Source organism: Bos taurus, chromosome 7 (genome assembly GCF_002263795.3).
Source record: "Bos taurus isolate L1 Dominette 01449 registration number 42190680 breed Hereford chromosome 7, ARS-UCD2.0, whole genome shotgun sequence".
Taxonomy (NCBI): domain Eukaryota; kingdom Metazoa; phylum Chordata; class Mammalia; order Artiodactyla; family Bovidae; genus Bos; species Bos taurus.
Window position 1 is genome coordinate 44,121,600 of NC_037334.1, and position 24,029 is coordinate 44,145,628.

General features: G+C 56.7%; 1 protein-coding gene across 13 annotated transcripts; it reads right to left on the reverse strand.

Moving 5' to 3' along the window:
• Positions 1–3,091: 3,091 nt before the first annotated feature.
• ATP8B3 (ATPase phospholipid transporting 8B3) lies at positions 3,092–23,944 on the reverse strand. 13 transcript variants are annotated; one of them, XM_059888412.1, is made up of 29 exons: positions 23,101–23,387; positions 22,471–22,529; positions 21,907–21,998; positions 21,419–21,532; positions 20,279–20,377; positions 19,859–19,920; positions 19,409–19,481; positions 19,108–19,178; positions 18,633–18,715; positions 16,699–16,857; positions 16,059–16,147; positions 15,279–15,469; positions 14,951–15,162; positions 13,991–14,013; positions 13,748–13,904; positions 13,181–13,369; positions 12,986–13,098; positions 11,359–11,523; positions 11,149–11,260; positions 10,090–10,165; positions 9,788–9,896; positions 9,126–9,510; positions 8,807–9,030; positions 6,290–6,373; positions 5,926–6,165; positions 5,604–5,742; positions 5,184–5,311; positions 3,737–4,060; positions 3,107–3,655 (listed from the first exon to the last, which is right to left on the reverse strand). In XM_059888412.1, exons 1-29 carry the CDS (start codon positions 23,193–23,195, stop codon positions 3,209–3,211), a joined length of 4,314 nt encoding a protein of 1,437 aa, XP_059744395.1. In that variant the 5' UTR covers positions 23,196–23,387; the 3' UTR covers positions 3,107–3,208. The 13 variants fall into 13 exon arrangements, with proteins under 13 accessions (NP_001069959.2, XP_059744395.1, XP_059744397.1 ...); NM_001076491.3 differs by lacking the exon at positions 23,101–23,387 and adding an exon at positions 23,591–23,625 and having other exon boundaries at positions 3,092–4,060; XM_059888414.1 differs by lacking the exon at positions 23,101–23,387 and adding an exon at positions 23,837–23,932 and having other exon boundaries at positions 3,107–4,060.
• Between the last annotated feature and the right edge of the window lie 85 nt (positions 23,945–24,029).

Consider the following 24,029-nt stretch of genomic DNA (forward strand, 5'->3'; position numbering starts at 1 on the left):
GAGAGAGAGGGAGGGAGAGAGGGAGAGGGAGAGGGTGGCGAGGTCGATGAGTGCCTTTTTCTTGAACCAAAGACGTGTGTGATGTTCTCTCGTCCTTATCGACTCGCTGTTCTCCCCGCTTTTCAAGCAAGCAACCGGATCTGAGTGATGCTTCTAGAACCTTTGGGTGTTGGGGCAGAGTCCTGAGAGTCCCCGTTTCCCGCTCGGCAACTAACTCCTCCCTTCAGACACACACATACACACTCTTGTGCACACGCCACTCACTGAGCTGGGCGCTGGGGTCTGAGTGGGCTCGGCTCCTCCCTCCACCCACTAGGGGTACCTGGACCCCACTGGCCAGAGCAGCTGCTAGCAGGGTTCACCGCTTCTCTGCAGGTTAAGTCACTTGCTGGTCCTGCATTCAAGGCCCAAAGGTCAGAGAGGCCAGGGCCTGGGTCTGTCCCCTGCTGGACACTTAGGAATTGACCTGGGACCCTTCTGGGGATCAATCCCTTAAGCTTCACTGACGCTGGTCACAGATACGTCCCTCTCAAACACCTTATGACATGTGCACACTTGCGCTTTGGCACACACATCATTTCCCTCCTGAACCCCCGCCCCCCAACCTGGCCAGGCCCCCTCCCCCAGTCCCCCCTCCGCTCGACCCAATTACCCAGCCGGTTGTCACACACCAAAGACCATTCTCCACCCAGGGAATGACACTTCCAGCACAGCTCCTTCGAGCCTTTTGACAATTTTCTCTGAAATACCTCAAGATATTTAATGTATAGTTTATGTGATTAAAAAAAAAATCCTTAGCTAGTTTTTGGAATACGTGACTTGAAGCTTTATACCGTTAAATTATAATTTTGCAGACGATGGTATGTCGTTTCTTTGGTGAGTTCCGTGGGAGACGCGGTGAATGTCAGGGGCGGTCAGAGGCGAAGGGCCGAGGGAGCGTGAGCGAGAGAGTCCAGGAGAGCGCGAGGAAGGACCGGCGGCGTTTACAGATTTCTTATTTCAATGAGTCCTTTAGGAAAGAGAGAGAGAGAGAGCGGGGTACCTTTCTGTTCTCTGGCGTGTTCTGTTTCTTGTTTTTTGAGTCATGTCTTATTAGACTATTTATTATTCTATGTGTTCTGTGTTCAAATGTAATTTAAGGAAGAAAAGTGAAAAAAAGACGCAATGGAATTTGATTTGATGCATGACTAATGTACTTTTTCTTGAAGATGATGTACTGGGCGGAAGGGTGGGGGGGTGGGCGGGGCCACGCGGGGGCGGAGCCCCAGGATTCCGCGTCGCATCTTGTGTTTCATGCCCCAAGGGGCGCTCGCTGTTCGGTGCTCCATGGCGCTGCTCTATGTTACTTTCTCCCTTTCCAAGGATCTGTGTCCAGCCGGCGGCGCATGGACGTGCCTCAGGTGGAGAAGGCAGGCGACAGGCACTCAACCTGCACGCCCACGTCTCCACCTCCTGGCGCCGAGTCCCTCCGGATTCTGGTCCTGGGGCGCCAGTGGGCATCACTGCCACCTTGGGTCCCCCACTTCCCTGCCCCTGGGGCCGGTAAGGTTTCACATTAGCATGAATTCCCAAGTGTCTTGTTCAGAGGAGTCAGACAATCAGCCAATTTGAGTCATGTCGCCCAGGGTGGTTGGGGGGCGGTGGTGTGCCCCAACTTCCCCAGAGCCAAAGGACCCTCCTGAAGCAACCCCCACCCCCCAGGCAGGCACCTGCCCTGCACGGACTCCACCCAGACACCCCAGCCTCCTAGGGCCTGTCCGGGCATGACTTCACCTTTCTGTCTGGCATGGGAGGTGGGTGGTGCACTCCTGTGGAGCTCCCCTTCCAGCCCACAATAGGACCCTAGAAAACAGACGGTACCCCCAGAAATCACGGAAAGGGGCTCTGGGGCAGTCTCCTGGCCTGGGACTCCACTTCTGACTCCAGGCCCCATGCTCCCACCAGGGGAGAGCCTAGTTTCTAGGACAGGCCCCAGATAAGGTGGGTGGGGTAGCCAAAGGGGGTCCCTCACACCCTGAAAGTCAGAAGGTCTGAGTTTGGAGGGCTGGGCCTGAGGGTGCAGATTCAACCCACCTGAAATGAGGATGGGGGTGGGTGGAGTGTGTTCTAGGGCCCCTGCACAGGCTGGAATCGGGGCCACTCATGTTTTTTGCCCAAAGCAGTTACAGTCACACCAACCTATCAGTTCCTGGGCTCCTCCTGAGGCCCCAGCAGAACCCTCCCCCAAATGGCTGGTCTTTGGTGGGGGGATTCTCTCTGCCAAGGGTGAGGGAGGGTCAAGAGGCCACGTGGCCCTGAGTGTGTAATCACGACTGGACACTAGGGCAGCTTTCGGGGGACACACAATTTGGGTCATCCAAATAAAGACCCCTCCACCTCACCCTCAGGTGACAGACTTAAAAGTTAAAAAAAAGAAAAAAAATCCTCATCGTTGTGAACCATTGCTGTGCTGGATTTGTTGTTTTGTTTTTCTCCAATAAATTATTTTCTAGTCACTCACCTGGGCTTGTGCATTGGTTGAATGCGGGGGGTGGGGGGGGGGCTGGCGCAGGAAGGGGAGGCATGGGGCCCACCCTCTGTGAAGGGAGAAGGGGATGAGGGAGAGTAAGTGGGCCTCTCCACTCTGAACACAGCCCTCCCTGTCCCACCCCCACAGGGCTCCACCCTCCATGGAGCCTTTGGGCCACCCGAGTCTCAGGATCCTTGGGCTCTGCTTCTGAGGTGTCACTGTCCACTACCTTCTGAGCACCAAGTGTAAAGTGACTTAAGGAGAAGGCACCCTGGTGGAGGGAGAGGCTAGGTGGTGCCAGGACCTTATAAACTGTGCTGAGACAGGACAACAGGCAGCAGGCAGGAAGTCAGCGCTGGTAAGCAGTCTGCTCTGCACCTTCCTCCCTTCTGAGAGCAATAAAGCTTTTATCCACATAATCTGTCCCAGGGTGAAAAAAAAACAAAACCAAAGCCCAGCTTTCCCTGCAATTCCCCATTACACCAATAGAGGACAGTGTTTTGATTTTCTTTTTCTTTTTTTCCTTAAACCATAAAAGACTTCCATGGGGCATCACAAAAAGAAGTACAGGAAGAGGGAGCCTCAAGGAGTCCTAGGGTCAGACAGACTGTGATTTATTAGGGAAAGAAGAGCTGGTGGAGCCCTGTCTTCAAGGGATGGCCTCATGCTTGCTGGATGACACTTCCTATGCCTGAGCAGTCACTGATGCCCCAGGGGCCAGGGAAGCTGCTCTGTCAGATTAGGTGCAGCTAGGTCCCCACTGGGCTCTGGCAGCCACTCCATAGGAGACGGCTCCCTCTCCACAGGTGAGGGCTCCACCTCCATTGGCTGCTCGCTGATGGATGATCCTTTTGCACTTGGTGGTACAGTTTCCATCACAGCACTAAGGTTTGAGCTGGAAACTGGCAATATCCCCTCCCTGCGGGGCTCAGGCTCCTTTTGCCAGACGTATGGCCAGTTCTTCCAGGACAGTTTCCGGATATTCCAGAGGGATGTCTTCTCCTGTGGCAGGTATGCTGGCTGGCTCTGCAGGGACAGCTGGCTTGAAGGCAGCGTCTGGCTCTCAACAGAGGTCATTTGGCTCTCTAGAGCTGACAGTGGCATCTCGGTTGGCGGGAGACTCTCAGGAGAATATGTCAACTTCTCCTGTAAAGATCCAGATGGCCAGGTTTTGTTGAGAGGCTGGGGATGAGGAGCAGACCGCCTATCCATGGTCAAGGAGCTCACCTCAGAGGGAGGCTGCATGTCCTCAGAGGACACCTTCCCATGGTGTGAGTGCCTCTTCCTCCCCAGAAATGACATCTTCCTTGGGTACCACGAGGACTCCTTCATGCTCCCAGATGGTTCATCAGGTGGCATTGTGTGATCAACCAGCATGTCACTGTTGACCCCCGGTGACCTCCGAAGAATCGTGCCCTGCGTGATGAGGTCAGCATAGCCCTCCCGATGGGAGAAGGCATAGCTGGAGCGCCGGGCCGGTGACTCCCTACGGATACAGGGCACAGGCTCCACAGCGATGATCTCCTCACTTGTGACTTTCTCTACCTCTTCCTACAGAGCAAAAGAGAGAGTGGACGTCATCAGGCTCCCAAGCCATGTTGATGTTCAGATCACCTGCCCCTCCAGTGAGGGCCAGAGTCCTTGGCCACTATCAATTGTCCAGGCTCTTTCCTAGGCAAGTTGATCCAACTAGAGTCCTCCATGGGACCTGACTTTGGACCAGCCAATCAGAGTCCTTTGGCTGGGACTTAACTCTGGGCCAGCCATACTCGCCTTGCGTGCCCCTTGGTGGTAAAGTCAGAACTTACCCTGGGGCAGCCCCATGTCCAGCCTGTGTGGCTGAAGGTGGCAGTTTGTGGCCATGTCCTAGTCTACCATTCCAAGTCAACTCTGGGGCCCATCCCAGCTTCAACTCATCCGTCTAGATTCTGATACTATGGGCTAGTGAGTCCCAGCTCCCACCGTTTTTCATTGTGGTAAAATACATGTAACGTAAGACGTACCGTCTCATCCATTTTTAGGTGCACAGCTCAGTGGCACATTCAGTCGTGCAGCCATCCCCATCACCCATCTCTACAACTTTCTCAACTTCCCAAATGGAAACTCTCTCCCCATGAAATACTGACACTCCCTTCCCTCCCCAGCCCCTGGCCCAACCATCTGCTTCCTGTCTCTATGGATCTGACTCCTCTAGGGACCTCCTGGGAGTGGGATCAGACAGTATTTGTCCTTCTGTGTCTGGTTTCCATCCCTGAGCATCACGTCCTCATGATTCATCCATGTTGTAGCAGGTGTCTGACTCGCCTTAGTTTTAAAGGCTAATATTCCACTGTACGTATATATCACATTTTTTTTATCCATCATCCAATGAACACTGGGTTACCCCGAGTCCCTCTTCTGCCTATCCCATCTCCAAATCACTTCTGTCACCTCGGCCCCCAAGCCCCAGTCACTTCCAGGTGGAAGTCTGGCTATGCTCCCACTGCATCCACCCCAGGAACCACAGCATCCACTTTGGGGCCCTTCTGCCCGTCATTTCGTCCCTCGTGGGGACACTGGGTATGTGTCTAGCTCTGCTTCTGCCTCATCTCTGCCTCTCCTTCAAGTCCCAGTTCCCAGCACAGGCTCTGGCTGTTGGGGTCCTCCATGTGTGGTGTAGACCCCTACCCCTCACCTTGCGCTGTGGCTTCTTGAGGGCTTGGTAAATGACACGGAAGGCCAGCATAGGCAGGGTGTTCAGTGACACATTCAGCAGGATCACCAGCATGATGGGGGGCTGGGTCAGCACGTTGAGGTCAGCGTCTGGCAACAGGGCGGGATCACAGCAGGCCGTGGCTATGGCCTCACCAGCACCTGCTTGGTGCCTCTCCCCTCCAACACCCTATCTCTTTCTCTTCCCTTCACCCCAGGGAAAGGAGGTGAAAATTCTAAGGAGACACTGACACTTCCTGCACACACACACACACACACACACACACACACACACACCCCTACCTCACCTGCATGGCCAAGGAGCCTGAGGTTCAGAGGGGCAGAGAGGGTTCTCCGACGGGCACCCCCCCCCACCACTGCCCCATCCCTGCTGAGGGCTCACATAGAAATGGGAAGTTCTTGGGGGAGTGTTTGAAAAGCCACATGCTCTGGGTGAGGCTGGTCATGACCACGTAGAAGCAGAGGCTGAGGAAAATGGCCAGCACAGACAGGACGGTCCAGTACCTGGTGATTAGGATGACCTACACAGGGAAGGGGCGTTAAGGCAAGGGGGATGGGAAGGGAACCGTGGGGTGGGGCTCCACGGGGAGGATGGAGGCCCAGCTCCCGGGGTCTGTGAAGCAGCAGGTCACTGCCAGGAAAGACCTTAGCGCTTGCCGAGGCCCACCCCACCAGGGGAGGGGCAGGCAGATGGCCACCCCTACCTCCATAGTGATGGACAGCAGGCTGGACAGGGCCACGACCACTGCAAAGGACTGGTAGTCACTTAAGCTGACAGGCCCAGCTGAGTTCTGGCTGACCCAGAGCGTCATGAAGAAGTTAACCAGAGAGGTGGCTGTGCCGTGGGCTATGGCTTGCAGGATGACCCAGTAGTTGAAGAGCTCCTCCTTCTGGCCTGCGATGTACAGCTCCGGCAACTCAAGGCTCCGCTCTGCGCTCACATCCTGGTGAGTTCACGATGGGGAAGCTGGCTCTTGGGACCAGAAGGGGATGGCCCCTACCCCATCCCAGGCCCCAGGAGAAGAAATATGTACAGAGAAGGAAGAGGCAAGACCTGGAGCTGCTCACCTGCTCAAAGAGCCCGATATAGAGGACCGGGAGGGTGCTGTACAGCAGGTTGAAGAGCGCCAGGAACCAACCTTCGTACAGAGGCTGTGGTGGGAAGGTGGAGGGTGCAGAGAGGGGAGGGGAGGGAGAATGCACTGAGCCTTCAGAGCCAAATGGCTAGAGACAGAAATGAATCTCTACCTAAGGAGACCCATCCAAGCTTGTTTGTCACTTGGAGAGGATGCCAGGTGACTTGGAAAGTCAAGTGACAATCAAGGTTGGGGCTAAGATCAGGGCTGCACGAAGTGATAAAGACTGGAAGAGAAAAGGTATGGAGAAAGGAAAGGCTACCCACTCCAGTATCCATGGACTGTACAGTCTGTGGGGTGGCAAAGAGTCAGATGCAACGGAGTGACTTTCACTTTCACTTCAATGCTTTTAAAGTAGCACCTTGGAGTCTGTTTCAAGTGATGACTTTAATACAAAGTTTACAGGAGGAAAAATGGCTAGAGAGCATGTTTTAAATTTTTCTTTTTGCCATGCTGCACATCATACAGGATATTAGTTCAACCAGGGATAGAACCTGTGTCCCTTGCAATGGAAGTATGGAAACTTAGCCACTGCACTGCCAAAGAAGTCCCTAGATCATTTTTGACTTAGGAAGTCAGTGATGGGTAACAGAGCTGGAAGAGATCTCACAAAGAGACCAAGTCCCTTCCTGAATGCACAAATCCAGACTAGTGAAAAAACCATCAGTTTCGGTTCCCAGAACGGCTTTACGTGCATTCTGGGGTTGAGCAAATAAGTAACAACAAAAATTTTTTTTTACCAGAATCAAGTTTCTCACCATTGGAGATGAGTCACAAATGAGCATGTGGAAAAGGCTAAGCTGAGCCTTGTTCTGTGGGGTGACTGGAATCAGAAGTATCAGTGTGAACTCATATACACATAGATAGATCAATACAGTACAGGTGTAGATGTGTGCCTAAGCACAGGTTAGTATGTGTATCTCCTGCCTCTGTCTACAAAGAGGACACTGGCATCCCACGTGCGATGAGCACACCAAGGGCTTAGACCTTGGTGTCTAACTACCATTCTCTGGTGAAGACAACTGGCATTCCTTGAGGGAATGGTTCATTCCAGGCTTGGGACCAGGAAAGGACAAAACGAGCCAGGAAGCTCTTGAAGCACCAGAAAGTGAGGACATGCTCAGAGAAGAGCAGGCACAGGGCAAAGGGACAAATCGGAGACAAAATGAGCAACAGGCACAGAATAAAATGAACATATGTGAGTCCATACTGATAGGAGTAAATATTCAAATAAATATATGGGGGGAGAAGGAAGATTAATTCCAGTTAACAAACATAGAAAGACTAAATACCGTCCCCTCTGACATCAGGAACAAGACAAGGATGCCTGCTTTCACCATGGCTATTCAATACTGCACTGGAAAAGTCCTCACCAAAGCAATTAGGCAAGAAAAAGAAATAGAAAGCATCCAAATTGGAAAGCAAGTGGTAGAGCTGTCTCTCTTTGCAGAGGACGTGATCTACGTGCAGAAAATCCCAAAAGACTCACAGGAAAACTACTAGAGCCAATAAAACAAACTCAACAAAGTTTCAGGGCACAGATCCACACACACACAAAAATGTGTTTCTATACACCGGTGGTGGTGTTGCTGTTTAGTTGCTAAGTCTTGTCTGACTCTTTGCAACCCCACAGACTATAGCCCACTAGGCTCCTCAGTCCATGGGATGTTCCAGGTAAGAATACTGGAGTGGGCTGCCATTTTCTTCTCCAGAGCATCTTCCTGACCCAGGGATCAAACCCGTGTCTCCTGCATTAGCAGGCGGATTCTTTACCATCTGAACTACCGCATGGTACCACTTCCTATACAGCAGCAATAAGCAATATCAAAAGGGAATTAAGGAAACAATTCCATTTATAGTAGCATCTAAAATAATAAAATACCTAGCAATAAAAGGCAAAACAAAAAATATATTTATGAAGAATGCTCTTGTAAAGCTCTCTCTCGGCTGTCTGGGTATTGGTGACAGGGAGGCCATTCTGTCTCATGAAAGTCTATTTTCAGACCACAGGGGACATTACTGCCCTATGTATGACTCCTCTTACACTCTGGAGAGCACATCTAGTATTCACCACAATACTGTCAAGAATCTTGAAGTCAGGGACCCAGCCCTTACAATCTTACCTTCTCTGAAGTTCAGGTTCTTGTTTTTTCCCCTTGAAGAATGTACATTTGGAGCACCTGTCCTGCCCTTGCTTCAAAGCTCAAATTTGCCAAATATCCCTGAAAATGCTCAGCACAGAGCTGGGCACGGAACCATCCCCCACTTTATGTAGATTCTATACCTCTGTTAATGCAGCCAGATATTGATTGAAGGCTGTTTTGCTCTGTGGCTTCAGGCATGCTCTGCCCCCTGAGGACCTCCGAGTGGGAGCATGCCTGCTGCCTTCCTGGAGGCTGCGGGAAGGACACAGCATCCCTCAGAGGGGAGGGAGTTCCCTCTGGCGCACCTGGGCAGTGAAGCCGCTGTAGAAGGCGAACCAGATCTGGACCATCATGCCGGCCAGCGTCTTGTACAGGAAGTAGCGCAGGAACTTGCAGACGCGCATGTAGGACCAGCGTCCGTGCACCAGCAACAACCGCCGCAGGAAGCAGAACTGGGCCAGCACGTAGTCGCTGTTCTGCACCGCCTGCATGCCCTCCTGACCTGCCACCCCTACGCCGATGTCTGCAGCTGCAGAGGCACACGCAAGCCTGTCAGCCCAGGGACCCAAGCCTGCTGCTCCCACCTGCTGCCAGCCTCCCCTAGCCCCGCTGCCCACCACCCACTCTTGATCATGTTGACATCGTTGGCGCCATCCCCGATGGCCAGGGTCACCACATTCTGGTATTTCTTGACCAGCGCCACGATCAGGGCCTTCTGCTTGGGCGTCACGCGGCAGCAGATGACCGCCTGGCATCGGGAGGCCAGCTCCACGAAGGCCCGCTCCCGCCGCTCCTCAGCACTCCGGAGGGTCTTGGAGTCTTCGTGCTGGGGCGCCAGCCCCGAGCTCCGCAGCTGGATCCCCAGTGTCCGCCACATGAGGGACAGGCGCCTGGCCTGCAGGAAGTCCACCCTCTCCTCTCCCGGCTCCTGCCAGGACTCCAACGGGTCCACGTTCACGTTCTGGACAGGGGCTCGGGGTTCCTTGCGCAGGGACAGCAGTAGCTGGTCCTGGCTCACAGGTGACAGGGGTGGGTCACTCTGCTGCACCCCTCCCTCTCCCCGCCCCACCCCCCCACTGTGCCCTTCTCCCAGCCGGACCTGACTGCACCCTCCCTTGCTCCGGCCCAGCTGAGAACTGTCTCTCGGGGTGGCCGTCACCTTGGCTGGTCCAATGGTGCACCTGAGGGCCTTTCAGTGGAAGCAGCCCCAGCCTCAGCCTGCAGCTCCTCCCAGGCCCCTCCCCCGGGTACCAGGGCTCCACCGTCCACCCTGACCTAACACTGACCAGGAACTCCCCGTTAATGACCAAGGCCATCTTGAACTGCAGGGGAAGCTCTTTCTTTTCTCCACCTTGCAGGTTGTTGTTGTTCTCCCAGTAGACCTCGAGGATCCGCCTGCACGGGGGTGGGGGTGGGGGCCCAACCAGGCCTCAGCCACGTCAGCCACACAGGCTTCCTTGCATCTACACCCCAGCTACAAGAAGCCAGTCCAGGCAGACCCCAGGGCCACGGCTGTGTCCTCGGCGTCCCGTCCCCACCCTGACCCCCCTTCCCCTTCAGGATCATCCACCCCATCCCCACTTCTTACACGATCTCCTTCTCCTCCAGAATGATCATGTTCTCTGAGAGCAGCTCGCAGGCAAAACCAATGTTCACCGCTGTCTCTGCAAACCAGCCCAGTTCAGCCCTTGTGGAGAGGCCCCACTGCCTGGAGGCCAACCCCACCCATCTTGCCCATCACAGCAGCATGCCCCTCCCACTGGCCACAGCGATTGGTTCAGAGGAGGCCATGTGACCATGGCAGCCAATGAGAGTCAGCCCTGAGACTTCAGCTCTGAGCTTACAGAGGACTCCACTCCTGGCTGGGGCTGGGTGGCTGCAGGGAGGTGAGTCTGGGGCCAAGGTTAAAGCACCTGTAGACATTTCAGTGCCTAGGATCCCCACAAAATGATTTAATGTCTGGGGCGGGGAGGGGGGGGTGGAGAAAAACGTGACTTAACTTCTTAGGAAAAAAATGAATACAGAAATCCAACCTATGGGACTTCCCTGGCAGTCCAGTGGTTAAGACTCCATGTTGCCAATGCAGTGGGCCCAGGTTCCATCCTTGGTTGGGGAACTAAGATCCCACATGACCGGCAATGCGGCCAAAAAAAAAAAAATCCACCTTGGAGATTGGTCTTTATACCAGCAGAGCTGTTACATGTCATTCTAAATATTTGGAGTGTATGTGCCTCCTGCCCACACAAGTCCTAATGGAGCCCTGTAGGCACCAATGCCCAGTGGAGGCCCCCCCAGAAGCCTCAGGGGGTGGGAGAACCAGGGCTCCACAGCCACAGGACCAACTTGGCCCCTAGGTGGCTGGGCAGCCTTGGGCAGGTGGCCAGTGCTCTCTGAGCCCCAGGAGGTAACCAGGGCCCCACCAAACAGCGCTGCCAAGGGGGCCAAATCCCCAGGAGGCGCTCAGCATGGCATCAGCCCACCAGAGAGAGGCACCCAGGGTCTCGGTTCTCCCTTCCCAGGGACACACAGTGGTGGGCTACAGTGAGCTCAAGACAACAGGGAGGGCCTGACGGTGACTCTGGGATGAGGCGAGCCCTTCCCGTGCCTCCCTTCTCCCTGCGCTGGGGGTTGCCACCCTAGGACCCACCTTGCTTGTCCCCTGTGAGGACCCACACTTTGATGTTCCCCTGCTTGAGACACTTGATGGTTTCGAGGACACCGTCCTGGAGCCTGTCCTCGATGGCTGTGGCTCCCAGGAGCTGGGGTGGGGAGGAGGGAGTGGGCGAGGACAGACTGAGCAGGGACCCAGCTCCCTGGTGGGGCTGGGGTGTGGCGCCCTGCCCCTGGCTCCACCCACCTGAAGGCTCTGCTCCATCTCCTCGTACACCTGGTGCAGGGCCTGGGCACGGTTCTGCAGCAGGATGCTGGCCTCCTGGTGCCGCTGCCGCCACTCCTCATACACCTCCTCATCCACCTCTTTGCAGGCCAGGCACAATGTCCGAAGGGTCTCCTTGGCAAAGGACTGGGGCCGGCAGGCAGATGACGCTGGCACCCCTGCCACTCCGGGGAACCCCTGCAGCCCTTCTCCCTCTGCCTGGGCCCCCAACCTGCCCCTACCCACACAGTCTGTCCTCCGGTGGCGGGGGGAGGCTGGGACCACATGCCACCCTGCTCCACACCCGCTCTGTCTCAGCCCACCCCCCGCAGACACCCCACTCGCTCTGTTTAGCCTCCAGATCTCAGCCTGCCTATTTCCCTAGCCAGGAACATCCACCCTATGATTTGTGCTGCAAATTCTAACCCTTAGGCAAGACCCTCAGTGAAGCCCTGCTAGACCCCTTCCCAATCAGGACTCTGTCCTCCCGGGAGCCCTCTCTCTGCCTCAGTTCTCAAGGAACTGAGGTAGGGGGTGGGGCACGGGAAAGGATCCTGTGGGACTCTGTCTCCAGGCCCAGGGGAGGACCCAGCACTCTCTCACCCCATTGCAGCTCTTCCTTCATAAGCTCCAACCCTGCTCTGGGTCTTTTGCCCCAATAGGCAGCCCCTCGACTGGCTTCTGCTCCTGACTGACATGAGCTTGGATGGCTGCATGTGAACATGTCGAGTGCCCCAGACAGGCCTGTGCGCCTCCTCTCATGCCTCAGTTTCCCTATCCATACCGTGGGCAGTTGAGCCCAGTCATCCTGCCGAGCTCCTGGGCTCTGGGTCACTGCTGTGACTGTACTTCTTCGGTTTTGGGTCAGGACCCAGACATCTGCTCCCCACCACTCCCTCCTAGCAGAGTGGAGCACGCTGGGAGACCCCTGAGGGGAGGGACAGAGGACATTCTTTCCACAAACAGCCCTGCTGGGTCCTGTGCTGGGTGAGGCCGGGGACCCATGGGTTTAGGAATGGGCCCACATGGCAGGACAGCCCATGTCAGAGTCAGGGCAGGAAGAGCTCCCTGGAGGTGGGGACTGAGGGCTGAACCTCGAGGACAGAAGGATGCTGAGCGCCTGAGTGGAGGGAGAACAGGGAATAGCATGTGCAAGGGCCCTGGGGCAACACCGGAAATGGGTTCTGGGAAACCCCTCGAGAACAGGGAGACCAGGGCAGAGATGACAGACAGCAGAAAACAGAAGGATGAAGCTTGGCAAGGGGCCAAGGCTAATGGGCCCTCACCTGGAGATGAAAGGTTTGGGGCAGAGTGGGCTGAGTGTGTCCCAGAACCTAGGCCTGGCTGGAAGAGAGGGAGGAATCCAGGGCAAAACCCACCCACAGGATGTCCTTGCCTGACTCAAAAGAAGATGTCCCCTCTGGGCAGTGCAGCTTGGAGCTGGGCTTCATCTTCAGCCCTTGAGTGTGTGTTTGTGTGTTGGGCAGAACAGTGTGCAACCTGACCAACTGTCCATGGCTTCCCTGAGGCCATTTCTCTGCACATTCTTTTCCCCTGCCCCTGTGTCTTCGACTCTGCCCCTCCACCCTCCCTTCCCACAGGGACTCACGGCCAAGGCCTCCTCTGTGGCCCATTCTGTCTCGCCTTTCTTTTGCAGGCGCTCATAGATGACTGTGTCAGCCCCTTTGGTGTAGAGGTAGATGGAGCCCTCGGGCTTGCGGACTGTGGAGGAAGAGGCCTGGCTGCCCACATACACTCCCCTCCTCACCTCCCCCCAACCCCACCCAGGACTGCGGGCCCTCACCCAGCACTGACATCCGCTTGCGGATGCTGTTGAAGTCCATCATGGCCAGGACCTGGTACACACACTCCTCCCCCAGCTCCATCAGGGTGATGCTGTCCTGCGTGCGTGCCAGGAACACGTAGCCAAAATTTCGGGCCGCTGTGACTAGTGCCTCCTCGTCCGGGGAAGCTGCCTGGTACACTAGCTGGTCTGGCCAGGGCGGGGCAGGGCGGGGAGGGGTCTGAGAGCTTGACCTTGTTGGAGACCCACCACCCACCTGTCTCCACCTGCTTAGCACAGGGAGGAAACAGATACAGGAAGTGCCCAATATGTATTTGCGGGACGACAGTTTCTTGGGCCGGCATAACCTCTAAGTACAATAAAAGAAAGGAGCGATTGCATCCCAGTCCATAAGTCCTCCTCCTTCCTGTACGATGACAGGCCAGGACACCCTCAGTGGCAGAGGCTAGGTGGGGTTCGGGCCGGGGGCCTGGGAGCTCTCTAATTGGGATGAGAGGGCCCTGGGAGCTGGCGGGAGAGCATCTGGGGAGCCCAGGCCCAGCCATGCCCAGGGTTGGGGGCACTCACTGTTCTTCTCCTGCACCATCACCGTGTGGCAAACGGCCAGCACGCGCCAGAACTCGCGCACCCGCCAGTCCTGGTTGGCCCGCACAGCCTGCAGGAGTTGCGCGTTGCAGAATAGCAGCTTCCCATCAGCAAATTCGTTCCAGAGGAAGGGGTTCTCCTGCAGGGGGTGGGGCACAGGCCAGCCCTGGGTGGGTCACTGCCCTTCCCCCCACCACCCAGGGCTCCGGGGCGGCCAGGGCTCACCTTGCCTGGGGTCTCCTCTGGGCCTGGGGAAAGACTCAGCTTTAGGCCTCAGCTCCCAGTCCCCGCATGGGGTCCCACAGCACCCCCTCCCTGGGCCAGGCTTCCTGGGGCTGCCGGCTGCAGCTAGACCAGCCAGGCCTGCACCCTGGACCCAGCGCCTCAAGCCACCAAAGACCCCAGCCTCAGCTTCTGCCTGGAGAATAGGATGCAGCCATGTGTCCCAGGGACCCCCTCCAGGGCGGTGGGCTGGAGGGCGTATGGGAATGGGGTTCAGCCCTGTAGAATATGTTTGGTTTGACCTCCTCCTGGTGTCCTTTTAAAATTTGGACTTGGCCACCTACTTTGAAAAATAGGGTGATTTCACAAAAACCTGGGTCCGTAGCACTTCTAGAAACATCAGAGACCGGCTGGGATTGGTGCCACTCAGCATGGGCCTGGTGCCCTACCTGACGGTCAGGTGGCATCAACCCAAGGGCAGGGGCCCAGGTCTGTCATGCGACTGCGCATGAGGCCCAATATCGCCCAGTGGGGCCCTCTGTCGGCTCCTGGTCTAAACTGTGGCCGCTGCTTATCAACTAGACCAGAGACTGGTGAACCATGCCTCCACCTCAGGACTAGTTTCTGTGTGACCTGCAAGGCTATAAATGTTTTTCACATTTCTAGAGAGTTGGGAGAAACCTGAAAAGAATATTATCTTGTGTGACACGTGGAAATGCTATGAAATTAAAAATTCGGAGTCCGGGTGAGAGCAGCAGCTGCTTTCTGGGGCCAGAGACCCAGCGGCCTTAGTGGCCAAACATATTGACCCGTGCGTCCTTTATAGGAATAGCTAACCAACCCCCAAGTGAGAGGAAGCCCCTTGGCACTAGTGGTAGGGCACCAATCGGTGTGGGATGCTGGATGCCGGGCCACTGCTGTGAGACCCTGGACACGGGGAGCGGGGCGCGGGCGGGGTCCCACCGTAGACAACTCCGTTGATGCAGCACTTCTTGAAGGTCATGATGTTCTGGGTGAGCGTGCCCGTCTTGTCGGAGAAGATGTACTCCACCTGGCCCAGCAGGTCATTGAGGCTGGTGCTTCGCGCTTTGGCGGGCAGGTCCTGGGGCTCATAGTACATGTGCTCATCCCAGTTGATGAAGACGCTGTTCCCCAGGTAGATGAATTCGGCCCTGCTGATGCACGCATGCGCACTCGCACGTTGGGTCACCCAGCCCTTGGGCCTGCTGTCCCTCCCCCACCTTCCCTTCCGGCTCAGCATGGGGCGGGGCCCGGAGGCCCCGGGGCTCACATAATGAACATGGCCATGGGCACCAGGACGCTGAGCAGGATGAGAAAGCCCCAGAAGATGAAGAAGGCCTCCATAGCCACACTGCGCATGTGCACGGCAGACACGTAGTGGTGATTGGCCTTGAACTCCTTCACCTTGTGCCAGAAGCCAAAGGTCAGGACTGCGGAAACCACCACCATGGACACAAAGATCTGCGCTCGGAGGGGAGGAGGGGCGCAGCGTGAGGGGGCCCGGGCGGCAGCGAGGCACCTCGGGGACGCGCGCACCCTTAGTGTGAACGGACAAGCACGGGGCGGGGAGCGGGTGTCCCCCAGCATTGCTTCAGGATGGGACGGCGGTCAGGGTGGGGAGGGGCTGGCAGTCCAGGGGGAGGGCAATGTGCAGGTTTTCTGCCGAGCTTCGCGGCTGCGAAATTATTATTTCGATAATTTTTAAAAAGGTAAAAGTTGATTTAGGCAAAAAATTAAGGATTTTTAAAGATCGGTGGAGGATAGGTGGGCATCTTATTATCTCCTGCGGGTTTTGGAGACGTTGCAATCAAATATTGTTTTATAAAACCTTCCTCCACCGTCCCCCCCTCCCCCCCCCCCCGCCCCCCGCCCCAAATCGCCATTTGAAGAAAAAATTCTCTGGCCTGACCAGGCGATCAAGCTGCATATTCTTCAGAGGAGGGAAACTGAAGCCTGGAAGATGACAGCCATGGGGCTTCTGTGCGGTGGGGCCCTTTCGCTCCCCTCCTCCATGGCCCCCCACCCAGGGCAGGGGGTCTAAGAAGCTCACCAGGACCACCAGTCTGTTCATCAGATGGTCTATCTTGGTTCTCTTCAGATGGATCTTGCCACAGTTCTTCATGATTTTTGTGTCAAAACCTGCAAGATTTCCATCCACTCATCCATCTGTCTATCTACCACCCATTCATCATCCATCCATTCATCTATCTATTCATCTATCCACCATTCATTCATCCATCCACCCATCCCTTCATTCATCCATCCACTAATCCATCCACTGTCCACCAACCATTCATTCATCCATCCATCCATTTACCATCTGTCCAACCATCCATCCATCCATTTATCCATCCACTCTCCCATCTACTCATCCATCCACCCACCCTCCATCTCTCTGTCACCCCCTACCCATCTATCCACCTACTCCACCACCCATCATTCCATCTATTATAAATACCCCCATTTCTCCAGTCAAAACAAAGGTGCTGGCTCAACATGTCCATTCCTGCAGTTTCAGAAATGAGAGTCCAGAGAAATCACACCAGGAGCCCTTCATCCCATAGCAGCAGACATGCGGCGGCCAGGCCTGGCCTTGTGACTTCCTGCCAGTGACGTCAGGGTTCTCCGCCACCCAGCCCTACCCCTGACCTGGGCAGGATGGGCCCCGGGGCCCCGGAGAGCAGCTGTACCGGCATAGACGACCAGTCCATAGCAGGTGTCTGTGTTCCGGACCTTGCAGCCTCGCAAGAGGATGTTGCCACTATCCAGGGGGTATTTCTTGCCCTTCCACTCCAGGCACCCAACGAAGTGGTGCATTCGGCTGTTGGGTTCCTCACACACCACCTTCCCTGTGGGCAACCCAGTGTTCAGGGAGCTACAAGCATGGTGCAACTCAGCCACCCCTCTTCAATACTGGTTGGGGGTGGGGGACTCAGGGAATGTTCCTATCACTCTCCAGCCAGGGGCACCTGCATGGGCCCCACACTACCCCAAACCAGCCCCAATGGCACCTCCACCCCCACTATACAACACAGCCTCCTCCTGGATGCTCCAAGCTGGGCGTTCCTGGCCTCAGGGCCTTTGCGTGTGCTGTCTCCTGTGGTGATACACACACCTCCTCAGGGAAGCCCCCCTTGATCCTCCAGCCAGATATGGCCCTCCCCGCATTGAGCCCCTTCCTCCCTGCCAGTGTCTGATGTCACCAGACGTTTATTCCTGCAGCCATATCAGTAATGTCTGTGAGGGACTTCCTTGGTGGTCCAGTGGCTAAGACTCCCTGCTCCCAATGCAGAGGGCCTAGGTTCCATCCCTGGTCAGACAACTAGATCCTGCACACCACAACTAAGAGTTTCCATGCCACAACTAAAAAGGTCCCACATACCAGCACAGCCAAATAAATCAATAAATATTTTTAAATGTTTGTAAGGTCCACCAGTGCAGGCACCGGCCTTATCTCAGTTGAGCTGGGGACACCAGGGCCCAGTCCAGCACCTGACACACAGTAAGTGCTGAACACATATGAGGAGGGAGGGAAGGAAGTGGTGCCCCCATCCAGCACCCTAAACTACAGGGACCAAACACAGGGCACAGAGTTCCCCAGCAGGCAGTAGGGGAGGGCCTGTCCACCATCACCCTGAGAGAGTACAGCCACTGGTCTCACTTCTGTTTGACAAAACCCACCCAGCATGCAAAGGCTGGCCCAAGGCAGCATCTGGCAGGGAGTGGGCTGGGGGGCCACGGGGCTCTTAAGTGACCCTCACCCTTCCTTCTCAGGGGCCGGACCCTGTGTTTCCTGAAAGTAGACATGAGAGCTGTCTAGGGAGGGGCGGGAGAAGGACGGAGGAGCCATGGGGCAAGCCCACACCTCTCACTACCCCTCTGAACCGCAGTCTCCCCCTCTGCAAAATGGGCAAGGATTCTGGGCCATTTGGGGTGGGTCAGGACCCAGAGAGAGCTGTCAGGGTGGCAGGGCCTTTCTCCAGATCCATGAGCAGACACAAAACCAGTGTCTGGATGTCGGGAGCAGAGGGGCTGTGCTTGGAGAGAAAGCTTCTGGCATGCTCCAGAGCCAATTAGAGTAACTTGCCTTTGCAATTTGACAGGAAAATAATGATAGCAAATAGTAACAATTAAAAAAAATTATCCCATTGCTGGGGCTCAGCAAACAGTAACTGAACCAATAGGTATGAAATGTCATACTTATCTGGCAGAAAATAATAAACCTGGAGATGTCCCTGTGGGCCTCTCCCAAACATGTAGGTGAATTGCTAGCCAGTGTACATGGGCTGCCTTGGTTTCTTTGTTTTGTTTTGTTTCTTCTTTCTGGTTGCGCCACTTGGCTTGTGGGATCTTAGTTCCCTGACCAGGGATTGAACTCAGGCCCTGGCAGTGAAAGTGCTGAGTCCTAACCAATGGACCTCCAAGGAATTCCCATAGGCTGCCTTTTTGAATAAACAAACAAATGGTCTGGGAATAAATAAGACAGGACAACAGAGGGTAATGTGCCCATCTGGATGTCAGAAGCTGCACAACACCCTCCACCCAGCAGGTGGGGAACCTGTGCTCCCACTGCAGTGGGGGGAGACAGGGCCCAGAGAGGCTGGATGGATTTGCCAGCTCCCACCTTGGAAGGAGGCTATCTTCCTTATACTGGTCAGCTCGTGGTGCGTGATCATTGGGGCCTGCCTGAACTTCAAGTTGGTCTCCCTGGTGACAAGAAGGGGAGCAAGACAAAAAAGGTGGGACAGACAGTGCCTGGTCAGGGCATGCCCAGCAGAGCCACTCTGGCATTTTCCCTAAGCACCTACTGTGCACCAGCTGCCAAGCAGGAGGCTGAGGCCCAGAGAGGGAGAGGGCCTTGCCCAAGGTCACACAGTGTGTTTGCCAAAGGGCTGAGGCCAGACCCTGGGCCTTCTTGCTTTGGCACCTGGCTCATGGTGGGTGGGGGAGATGGGCTTCCAGAAATGGTGGTGCATTTTTATTGCCCCAGCTGACATTCAAGTGTCTGCATGCTCCCAGGGCAAAGGACCACAACATCCAAGTGGGCCGGGTGTGCAGCTCTCAAGTCCCCAAAAGCCCTAGTGATGACCTGGTCTCACCCGTCGATGTCAGCCGTCTCCACATAGCACAAGCTGCTGGGCTCTGTGCTGGCCAGCAAAACCAAGTCAGCCTGGGGTGAGGAGCAGGGTGGGAGATGACAGCCTTGCATGGGGGCAGAGAAGGGGGAGACCAGTGGTGGGGGGAGGGGGACAGCCCTGCCTCCAAACCACCCCCCCAACCCAGCTCAATGAGGAGGAGATGATGGCCTTGCATAGGGGCAGAGTGTGGGAGACCAGCAGGGTGAGGGACGGGGAGGAGGGGGGGAAATACCCTGTCTCCGGAGCACCCCCTGCAGCTCACCGGGACAATGCTGTCTTTATGCAGACAGACCAGGTCTCCCACATGTAGATTCTTCCATTTTCTCCACAGAAAGCTGCGTGGGTAGGGGTGGCAGGGGTGGGGTGGGGTGGGGGGGGTCCTCCCACCCCTTATCCCTGTCCTGATTGCCCCCTCCTCCCAGATTCCAAGGCCCTTCAGACCTTCCTACCCTCCCCTTTGGCTGAACTCTGCTCCATGAGGGTGAACAATTGGATCTTCAGCCCCTGCCCCTGCACAGGCCCACCCCAAGCCTGGTAGACAGCAGGCATCTAATAAGTGCTGGTCTGGGTTTCCCCTGGCCCCACAGGATGTCCAAGAGCTCAGAAGATGCTGGATGATCTTCCAGGCACACCCCCCGTGAGTGTGCATCCCTCTTCCATGCTGGAGTTGCCTCCCTTGGACAGATCTCACACCCAGCCGCTGCGGCCTCACCTCTTCCCCATTAGGATCTGGCATGGCCGATTGTTGACGATCTTGTCACTCCTGTGTCTCCCCTGGGCCGATGGGGGGTAGGTCAGAGCAGCGACGATTCCCCTCATGCCGCTCAGGCAACAGGACAGACACAGGTGCCCGGCTAGAGAGCCCAAACCCTGCGGTGCCTGTCCAGTGACCCTGCCCTGGGGAGGGTGTTGGCAGCAGAAAGAGGGCGGTTTCCTGCAGGCTGCCCATGTGGACACTTGGATGACCTGCTGAAGGGACACTGGCACCTGCCCCAGTGGCCACAGGGCACAATGGACAACACAGCCCACCGGGGCTGCCTTCTGCCCACCAGTGTGGACTTTCCTCCCACCGCACCCAGGAGTCAGGAGGACCCACCTGCCTTCGCCCTGCCCTCACCCCGTCCCTCCTTACAATATCATCCACCAGGTCTCGGATGGCCCGGATGGTGAGGAGGCAGACGAGTGGGGCGAACAGTGTGAACCAGGGCAGCGTGGAGATCTCGGGGATGCCCTGACACAGAGGATGGGTCATGCCAGCCAACCGTCTTGGGCACCCTGACCGCCTCCCCTCCCTTCAATCCTGCCCCCTCCCACCCACACATCCAGCACCACAACCTCGAATCCTGCTGTTCCCACCTGCAGGCAACTCCCCTCTGGGCCCTCTCCCTGCCTGGACCTCCTGCCCAGCAATGCCTCCTCTTCCTTCCATGCACCGCCCCCCCAGGTCCTCTCCTCCAGGAAGCCCTCCTAACCCCATGCTTGATCCCTCCTCAAGGCCTTGGCTCTCATGAGATCCCCTCTGTGCAACCTCAGATCTGCCCTCAGCACAGTTTGGGTGGGGGGCCCACCCCATCACTTGTTCCTACCATGTGGTTTAATGACAGTCATTTCCCCCAGTCCTGAGCCACCTTAAGACAGGTGTCAGGGCCACTACTGGGTCCACAGTGCTCAGAACAGTACCTGCATACAGTAGGTGCTCAAGAAGTGTTTATTGGCTTGATGGATAAAAGCAGCGTCTCACTTTACTCAGATCAGAATGAGACACTGGGTACGAGTTGGAGTGTTTTGGAAACTTCCCTCACCACACGGGGCCCCATCTCTACCCACCACTGCTCATCCATCTCCACCCATGACCAGCCTGATGCCAGGAAGTAACCCAGCGAGTCCCTAGAATCTGATCCTTCCTCCTTGCCCTCTGGGACCTGCTGAGACCAAAGGGGTCAGGAGGCCTCCTCAAACCTGGAGGAGCCATCCATGCACTCACGTCCTTCAATATATATTGAGCACGTCCTGTGTTCCAGGCCCTGGACTGGGCAGTGAGGACCCAGCCATAACGGAACTCCCAGTCTGTGGGGAGTGGACACTGACCCACTAACCACACAAACACATGGGTCTACAGAGCCATGTGGGAACCACCCTGGGTCTACAGAGCCATGTGGGAAGGTGGGAAGTGCGGGGGTGGGGATGGGGGCTTCCTGGAGGAGACAGCTCAAGCAGGTAGAAGGAGTGGAGTGACCATGGGCACTGACTCCTGGGACTACCCTCACCTCACCTGGAGGAGGATGATGAGAAGGAAGTAGAGGTTGGAAAAGCGGTGGAACTGCTCATACAGGTTCAAGGGCAGGAAGGAGAAGACATTGTACTTGGCCGTGTGGATGATGTTCTTCTGGAAGGAGAGCTGGTGTGGGGGTCTGCCTGCCCAGCCCCACCTGGCCTCCACCCACCTGCCCTCCAGCCACGAAGAGCATGAACAGAGCCCCTACTGGGTGCAGGCTTGGTGAGCTAGGTCAGTGACCCCAGGATTCCCTGCAGGAAGGTAGAGCCTGACAGACATACTGTACTGCGAAAGCTGCCTAGGAACATATTTAGGGCAGAGGAGCCACGTGGGGCATCCGTGCCGGACCAGTGACTCTGTGAGGCCAGCACTACAGTCCTCAGGACCAAGTGGGAGAACCCAGCAGGCAGAGCCCCGGTGACCACTCTCCCTCACTGGCAGGTCCCCAAAGCCTGTGGGAGCGGGGATGGGGGAGGCCTGCCCACCTTATACTTCCTTCTCTGCCAACACAGAAAGACCTTCTCCTTGAACTGGCTGTTGTAGGCCCGGTTGTTGGCCTGCACCTCCCAGGTGAACTCTGGAGGATAAACACAGGCTAATGACACCATGGAGGAGGGCTAATGGGCCCCTGGGGGATCCAGCTGGTAAACAGACAGGAGGGCCCTCGGCCTCTGTACAAGGTAGGCACTTGCTCGGGGAGCCCAGGTAGATCTGAGGATCCAGCCACCCCGAGACAACCCCTAGGCCATGGGAGACCTATTCACACCCACTCCTTCTACAGAGGGGTAAACTACAAGGCCCCGGGGATGAGCTCCAAGGTGTCGGAGGCTCCATGCCCAGCCCAGGTGCTCTGGGTCCCAGGTTTCCAAGTCCTGAGTGCACCCTTCAGTCCCAGGATTTTGAACTACCTGTAACCCCATGAGAACCCTGCACTGGGCCTCCTGTCTCCCCACTTCAGCCACTGTGCTTTCTAATGCCCCTTGGTGGAGCCCACCTTGTGCCCACACCTTTCCCCCCACCCTATGCCCACGCTTCGCCCAGACATGCACCTGAGTTCTTCTCCTCGTCAAGGTCTTCTCGGTACGCGAGACTGCCCATGCTGGTGGGGCTGTCGGGCAGAGTGGCCTGAGGTCACACTGGCGGCTGTATAGTGCCCACCACTCCAACCTTCTTGGAAAAGTCATTTCCTATGCCCACCTGATAAAGTCTCCTCCCCAGAATCTGAAGGTCCAGTCACCAGCTGTGAGTCCTTGCTCACTGCTGTGGTCACCTGGCCACTGTTCCCCACCCCACAGCCCCGCACGGCCCTCTGTAGTCCAAGCCCCGCATTGCCGCTCCTGGAAAGGCTGCACACATGTCCTTCCACACAGCACAGGACATCCAGCCTGGTCAGGTGTTCGATCGATTTCTTTGTTGACAGACTAAATGGGCCCCCAGGGTTCTCTGTCATATCTCGAAAGGGAGTGTATGTGGCCAAGGGGCTGAGAGGTCTGAGTGTGGCCCTGGGGTAGCAACCACCAGATTTCCATAGAGCCAGAAGCCTGGTCCCTCCTAGTCCTTCAGTGCCCCTGGCAGCTCCCCAAATGACCCCCAGCCCCAGCACTCCACACCCCTGGTCCCACTGTTCCCTCTGCCAGCAGGACCGTTCCCTTTTGACAGGCTGGCCGGAGGCTCCTCACCCATCTGCTCTCAGCTCATATTTCTCCGATGGCCCAGGCTTGTTCTTGTTCTGGCGCCTCCTCTGGGCCTCCCTTCTGCCTGCAGGGTCCCCCATTCCAGCTCTGATCACCCTTTCTCTGCGTCTTCCCCCATCTGGGTTGCCTGCTGAAACTGGAACCTCCCAGAGCAGGGACTGCTGGCGTCTGAGTCATTGGTGTCCCCAGGGCCCCGGGGTGGGATGGCCTGGCTCGGGGCCGGCGCTGATGCTCCCGGGAGCCTGATGAAGGCCAGTGCCCATTCGCCAGAAGAGAAAAAACGAGGCTCGGGGTGAGTGAGGCTCAGCCTGTGGGACCAGAGCCACTAGGAATCCCGGCCCGGGCCAGATGGGGTTAGAGGGCTGCTGCTGGTCAGAATTCACGCAGAGTGTTTTTGGGGACGGCAACACGCCTCCCCCGACAAGGGCTTGCTTCTTCCTCACCCCACTCTCGGCTCACCAGAACGTCCACTAACCCTGGGGAAATCCCGAGCATTCCCACAGCGAAGCGACGCAGGATTCGATGCCCAGCCCCGGAAAATGCACCGGGAGATCTCGGTCCACTACACACCGTGAGCTCCAGCGCCCGTCCGGACCCTGGCCCGCGCGGACCTCTAGGGGGCGCCTCCTCCGCCACGGACTCCCGCCTTCAGGCCCGGCGGAGTTCAGAGAGGGTGCGCGGGCCCACAGAGACACACAGCTGTGGAAGCGCCGCCGCTCACCTGCGCGGGCCGGGGCGGGCGGGGCCGGGCTGCCTGGGGCAGTCCGCTGGAGTTCAAAGCGACGGACGTGGTGGAAGCTGTTAGCCGGGTGCCAACGGGCCTGAAACGGGCGGCGCGGGGGCGGGGCGGAGCGGAGCTGGGCGGGAGGGCGGGGTCTAGAGCCGGAGGCGGGGCCAATACCAAAGTAGGGGCG

Coding starts and splice junctions, on each gene's coding strand:
- ATP8B3 (XM_059888408.1), bottom strand. CDS start 23,195: ATGGGGGACCCTGCAGGCAGAAGGGAGGCCCAGAGGAGGCGCCAGAAC. Junction 19,482..19,858: donor CAGATCCTAATGGGGAAGAG/GTGAGGCCGCAG, acceptor CTACCCACGCAG/CTTTCTGTGGAGAAAATGGA. Junction 5,312..5,603: donor CAAGAACTTCCCATTTCTAT/GTGAGCCCTCAG, acceptor CCCTGTTGCCAG/ACGCTGACCTCAACGTGCTG.